Source organism: Limulus polyphemus, unplaced genomic scaffold (assembly GCF_000517525.1).
Source record: "Limulus polyphemus unplaced genomic scaffold, Limulus_polyphemus-2.1.2 Scaffold5114, whole genome shotgun sequence".
In the NCBI taxonomy this organism is placed as follows: domain Eukaryota; kingdom Metazoa; phylum Arthropoda; class Merostomata; order Xiphosura; family Limulidae; genus Limulus; species Limulus polyphemus.
Window position 1 is genome coordinate 64,555 of NW_013670724.1, and position 7,463 is coordinate 72,017.

Below are 7,463 nucleotides of genomic sequence, written 5' to 3' on the forward strand. Positions count from 1 at the left end.
TGTATATATATATATATATATATATATATATACACACACACAAACACGTAATAGAAACTTGATATTAATTTCATAGCTTACCTTTCCTTTGTATTATAATCCTGAGTAGTGGTTTTGCAGCTGAAACTGCTCGCACAAAGTTGTCATCATTGTTGATCGGTAGCAGATCACCGTGAATAGGATCAGAATAGCAAATCGTAAATGGCAGATCATATAATTTATGTAACTGCTCAATCTGTTTATAAAACTCTTCATACTTTGTCAGCTTACTGCGTTCCACAGAAAATCTTCGAAACTCTGCCTCAAACTGTTGAACAATGATTATACAAAGGTTAGCTACATAGGAACAGTTCACTTTCAATTTCTTACGTTACTGCCAAAATAATTGCAAGCACTAAATGTTTAATATGATGTAGCTGCTCAATTTTTCAGTCAATATGATTCTTAAGGCCACTAGTGATGATTCAAAGAAAGAAATGATTCTTTTTCTGCTACAAATCTCCATTAACATTCTTCTCAATATGGACTTGCCACTTCCTGAAGCACACAGATCAATGACATGCAATACTAAAACTCTGTGTTACATAATTCAAAACCAAAGTGACAATTTAAGTAACCTATCAATACCTAATTAACTGTTTACATATTAATACGAGGAACTCACACCATCAGTTTCTAGACTCAGGGACAGGTTCCAAAAAGTGTCCTTTTACATTATTGTTAGTTCAAAATTCTGGTATGAGAAAAGATTTCTGCTTTCAATTAGTGAGTCAGGATCCAACGTTAACATACATTTAAGTTCCCTTATCCTACTTGCATTCACAGTATATGTACAAACTACACCCAGGCTTGTTATTTCAAGTGTTGGAGTTCAAAAACGGAGAAGCTCCTGTGTAGAATTATAAGCAATTTTTTGTTTAATCAGGGTCATTTTATTAGTTTAGGCTTTAGTGTAATTTTTTTCTTCTATATAATCATTGAGTAACAAATTAACTTTCATTTTTGAAAGACATGAAACTAACTTTTAATCTATGAAGTACTAATCCAATAAGCAGTAATTTCTCAACAAGCTTGTTAGGAATACAATAATGATTTCACAGTTTACTTATATAAAAGTCTTCACTAGCTCCTTCATAAAAACAAAAAGGGAACTTTTAAAAACACATTTTGTTCTCTATGCCTTGCTCCCTCTAAAATAGACTAACATTGGTTCTGTGGAATATAATTACATCTCATCTTTTTCATGTTAAAAAAAAGTTGTTAAATAAATATTCATGTGTGTTTATCTCACTATCTGATGGAAGATCAATTCTCTCAAGGTGATTCAAAGTTGAATATATATATATATTAAGAGAAATCTTATATAGTAATTGATTTTATACATAAAGTTTATGATGATTTATATTTACCTTTCCTGATTCATAAAAGTATTCCAGAAGATACTTTTCCCATAAAATCATTTCAACCGATAGTCAGTTTTATGTATAATAAACCTATAGGACCTCTTCTCCTTAACTATAAAAAATTAATTGAAGAATTTAATCAAATAGAAGTTGACAACTTACCTTGTAACTGTAATAATAGTGATTTTAAAGACGTCTTTCATAATCATAGTTACAGGGAATTTAGAAGTTGTCAAAGATAGAATTACAATCAATATTAAAGAAAGGTACTAAATATAGAATTTTAAAACTCGCAAAAAAAATGTGAAATCTTAAAAGACTTAGAAAAATATTGATGAGTATATTCTTAAAATAAGCAAACAATCCTATTATCTACCATGTTTCGTTTTGAATGGGAATTATATTTCATTAATTCCATAAAAAATCGATTAATAACTTTAAACTTCTCATTATAAATTAGATATTTCTTTCAATGACTTTAAATATAAATTAAAAAACAATTCGTTATTACCCTGATTGATAAAGCTGGCTGTAATTTTGGTTTTGTGTGTAAAAAATTATACGCACAAATTTTACTTAATGAAATTAATACCACAAGTACTTTTACTGAAAGTACTTTAAAGAAAAATAATGTTATTACTAATTTAAAGGAGGCTATTAAAAAAATAGAATATCCATACAGATTATTCTTGTATGAATTTGCCATTTTTTATATGCAATTCCAAAAGGTATGCTCTTTACCCAGAACTGAATATTGATATCAAGGGTAGAATAACGGAATTAAAGGTTCTTGGTTCCCATATCCCACATTGGTAGCTAGGGCAATTGGACCACAATGTGATATATAGATATACTTTATTTTGGATCCTAACCTGTAACCATAGAGTGATGCGTTCCGAACCACCAGAATTACAAAAAGAAAATAGGCAACACTGAAGTGGAAGAACTTTCTCTTCCACCTGCCTTACTCAACCAAAGGAACAGAACTCATCTGGTCTGGAATTATGAACATTCATCCTTACTCTCCAACCTTGTGAGCAAGGAGCACTCCACTTGCCCCCAGATTTATGGAGAGGACATGGAACATTGTGTTCATTCAAGGACCTAGGATAGGACCATTTCATGTTTGGAATTAGGAGATGATAATGGATCTCTATCCATGAACAATAAATAATTGGACATTATTCATATACTCCAACCAGATAGTTGTAGAATCAAATCTGAACCGGTATTACAAAGTAGGCTCCCATGGAGGCTGGTGCCACTACTACAGACATCTGCGAAATACATCCAGGGACCCGGGTAGAAGAGCCCCCAGCTTTGCTGTCTCTTCCAAGAGTAGAGGAACACAATCAAACACTCTGGAGGAAAAATATCTGTCCACCACCCCAGTGAATGGAAACTGGATGTGGTAAGGACTCCCTAGCTCCATTACTAGAATGGGGGGGGGGGGGGGTTAACGTGCATTGGGGAGTCCTAAGGAACAGTGCTCTGGAAACAGTAAAATAAGTGAACCAAGTTCCCCAAATTTTTAAAAGCAACCTGACCCTGATTTAGTTAATGATTGACAGGGACAGGCAGGATTCCCTCTAGCTTTACTCATGATAGTCCATGAGAATATATCATAATACCATCCAGAAAGCACCTAGATGGTCTTATGAAACCCCTAATTTCTACAGAGCCTGTTGCAACCAGTAGGAAAGATAGTGAAATTGGTTGCTAGTGGAGAATTATAATGACAAAAGCACACCTGTCTGGACAACCTTTGCCACAGAGTGGGATTAAGATAAAAAGTAAAGAAACCCTGAAAAGAAAAGAGAACATATGATGGAGAAAATTACTCAACCCCTCATTAAAATCTAGCAGATATAGTCAAAAACCTTCAGAAGAGGAAACTGCTAGACCATGCAAGCAAGGGAGGAAAAGATTAGGAGAAGTCCACATACCAGCCCACACAGTGTTTTTCAGAGGGCAATTCAAACAGACAGCCAATGACATAGATACGTGACAAAGGTTGGATGGATAATGGAGGTGGAGATGTAAATTGAATGTCCAATCCTGACTCCAGAACATGGAGTACCCATGGATTCGTAGTGAAGGAAATCCAGCTGTTGAGAAAATGATGTAATGTCCTCCCAAAGGTACATGGTAGTCACCGATGCCGTTAGCGCCAATCCATGAAGATAAGGACGGATTCTATTACGGGAAACAATAGAACAAGGGACTGAAGTCAGGGATCAGGAAAAATGACAGGAATGCACACCCAAACTACAAGCTGGAGCCGATGAAAGACAAGAGGCCAGGCCAACAATGATAATGAAGAATGTAAACGGGCAGCATCTATCCATGATTCCAAGGTCTCTGGAACTCCTGCAAACAAGGGACAAAGAAAAGGGACCTCCCATAATTCCCAGGGTACAGTACAAGGCAGATGAACACCCTCCATCAAGGCATCTCTACCCAACAAGTCCCAGCAACAAACAAGCCAGGAAACTAAGGAAAGAACTGAAGCCGACAATCTGACCACAGTAGTCATCAACACATGTCCCATCTCATCCTCAAACTGGTGAAGAGTACATTAATAGGCTTCAGACAAAAGTTGGAGCAAAGATAAATCTCTCAGAACTGTCATGAGAGTCAGACGATTCAAGAAATTGTGATCTGTTTAACTCTTTAAGCACTGGCTCTGTCTCTGGGACCAACCTCATAACCATTTTGTGCTTGTTATGGTTTTCATGCTACAACTTTTTAATTACTAAGCGAATGTTAACGAAATTTGGCAGATTATTAGTAAACATTACAATGCTTTCATACACAAAATATAAATTTTTTCTATTAAGTCTTAAGGTTTGTAAAGCAATGTTTTTCTCATGTCTTTATTTTCTTTTCACATGTTGCCTATCCAACATACAAAGTAATTTTCATTTTAAGAAAAAAAAACACATTTGTGCATAACAAAATTATCAAATTTCTCATGCAAAGTCTTTATAATGTCCAGATAGTTATCAAACATTTAAAACAAAAATAAACTTTATATTTTATCTGTTTTTTCAGTGACAAATTTCTGTACGGGTTTGCTCGATTCGACCAATCTCACAACCATGTTAAAAAAATTCAGAAATAAAGTTATGCATTTTTTGTTCTAGAATGACTACAGATTATAACAAAAACACTCATGTTACCTTATCCAATAATATAAAACTGACCTTCAGTCTTTACAAAGTGACCTGTCTTGGCTGTGTTTTAGTAGACTAGTATTTTTGTAAAATACAGTCACATTTCAATTATTATACATTATGTGTAAATAGATTATTGCTATTTAGAAATAAGTTCTTAAACTTATTTTTCTTTAAACATAGAACAGTAAATAAGAAGTAAAGCACAGAATTATCTCTTCTAGTTACAACCTTAGTATTCAGTTGCTGCTTAACATAGGTTGCTAAGCCTTTTAAAACTTTGCATATGGAGGATATGAAACGAAATATACAGTTGAATAGCCAAAAAATCATAAATTACTACATCAATACCACAGAATTCCACTATAATTTATCGAGCTTAGTAACTAAGGTGTATTTCAGTCTAAAAAAAAATATTAAATTTTGAGCAGACTAAAGACACAACCTACCTCCTCGAAATCTTGGTTTGAAAGAAAGAGATGGCATCCAAACATATCAAAATGGCTGAGGAAGCCACTAGGTGGACATTCTGAGCTTTCGATTGGTTATTCATGTCATATATAGAAGTGCATATGAGGGAGCATTTCCAAAAATGAAAAGAGATGGGCAGGGTGCCACTGTGTTTAATTTATTACATAAGCAATATCTTAGCAAATTGAAAAGACAAGAGGCTCTTATTTTATATTCTAGCTTGTCAGTATCAGAACTGGACATCACAAACATCTAATATGAAACAGTACTGTATTCAACATACCATGTGCCACACAAAAATTGATGTTTAACTGTTTTTTTAATATTTACTTTTAAATTAAGAAATTTGAATTATAATATACAGTTTGATACCAAACTTATTGACATAAATCCATGAAATAGTTGTTCAATAAAATTTTAAATGCAAGTCAACAAACAAGATAACATGGGCTTTCATCTGTGACCCGTCTGGAAAGGGTTAATACAATACCAATTTATTTTCAATTTGTAAACCAAAAAATGAAAAAATTTTGTTATTGTTTTCAATTTCTGAAAAACAAAACTAATTTAGCAGCAATAATTTTCACTCAAATTTGGAAACAAATGATTCAACTAATTTTCCTTACTACATTTTCTTAAAAAAAATAGCAAAAGATGACTGTAGCCCAATTAATATATTTAATAATTAATATTGCCACAATGTAAGGATCTATATAAAACATTAGCTACCCTTCAAGAAGGTCAAAGGATTGTATTTGATGAAAATCCAGAAAAAGAATATTATATGCGACCGTGTCTCACTATTAGAGATGAAATGTTGTACAGAAATAAATATATTGTCCAGGTTTCATATTACAAATTTTAATATTTATCTATCTTAATGAAGTTTGGTAAGCTTTTGGTAAACATTATAAATCTTTTACACAGTGTTGACTGCTCCAAATGCACAGTTATTATTATCATTTTAAGATTAAAAATACTTTATTCATACTTTATTCAATTTCATTTGTGTAACCTCTAAAACCTTTTAAATAAATAAACTTTTTTACCAATTAAACTTTCTATTTTATCTGTTCTTTTCTCTCCCCTAACTCTACATGGACTCAGTCTGACAGCAACTTTGTATCCACCATAAAAAAAATTAAATAAACCTAAATTACCCCTTTATTACTTTCTAGAATAACCCCAAACTGCAACAGGAAAATACAATTGTTTCTCCAAAGTAGCTTAAAACTCATAAAAGTTTACACAAGTTTCTACCTAACTTTATTGCCCTTTCAGCTATGTATAACTAATAATCCTGCCATACAAGTTGTAAATCACTCAGCAAATATGTTGCTCAAGTTACCTTATTGAATAATGTAATATACGAGCAACTCCTCACGAGCACACCTCATGGATTTTGTTATCACCATTAATATTTTTCATTATTTTACATAATCTAACCTAATAAGTTTCTAATTTTTACATTTGAAGTTACTTTTATAACAATTAAGTGGATGTGCAATTTTACTTATATTTTGAGAGACAAACTGCATATCCACCTCTGCCTTTGGTAAAAGCTCAAAAGTTTCAGTGAACGTCTACAAGTAAAATGAACTCGCAGTCCACGGTGGGCTTTTTTTTTAAGCTTTTACACTACACTTTTAAGGAGACTGCACTCTTCTTTTTTCTCTTGAAAACATGCAAAAATTGACTAAAAATGAGCAAAATCTCTACAAGGATTTTCAGTAGCATCCATTCTCCAAGAAAATTATTGTAAGATAGGGAAAGTGGATAAGAAATGAGGTGTAGAAGTCAAGTTGAGAAAATTGGCATAAATAGCAAATCAGTTGCATCATTTCTTGTTCAAAAAGTCCCATTTCACAGTAGAGATATGGTCAAGATGTCTACTGTCTGAATTTGGTACATTTATGTATTAAATTTAATAATACTCTTGAATTTTTTCTTCTATACTCTACATCAAGTAAGAAACATCCTAAAAATATTATTGTGAAATACTTTTCTAATTCATTATTACTGTTTACAAATAAGTTTTTAAACTAATTTTTCTTAAAACATAGAACAGTAAATAAAGAAGTATAGCAAACAATTATCTTTTATAGTTACAAACTTTGTACTCATTTGCTGTAGGTTGCTAAGCCTTATCAAATTTTGCATGTGAAAGATGTGAAACCAAATACTTTTTTTTTAGATTTTATATATACATTTTGAAATAATTAAATATCATAAATTACTATATCAGTACCACAGAATTCCACTATAAATTATCAACCTTATTAACTAAGCTGTATTTGGGTTTAAAAAACAGAGATGTTGAGCTCCCCAATGTCTTACCGTACTGCTTGGAATCTAGCATGAAAAGAAAGAGTTTGCTGCCCAAGTACTTCAAAGAGGCTGAGAAAGTCACTGG

General features: G+C 32.4%; 1 protein-coding gene across 1 annotated transcript in view; it reads right to left on the bottom strand.

Moving 5' to 3' along the window:
* The window catches only part of LOC106472139 (partitioning defective protein 6-like), a 9,495-nt gene extending 5,541 nt beyond the window's left edge, over positions 1-3,954 (bottom strand). The window contains exons 1-2 of the mRNA XM_013932764.2: positions 3,667-3,954; positions 82-307 (exon numbers count right to left, since the gene is read on the bottom strand). Coding sequence (XP_013788218.1) covers positions 82-307; positions 3,667-3,954 — 514 coding nt within the window. The remainder of the gene's footprint in view (positions 1-81; positions 308-3,666) is intronic.
* Positions 3,955-7,463: the final 3,509 nt, after the last annotated feature.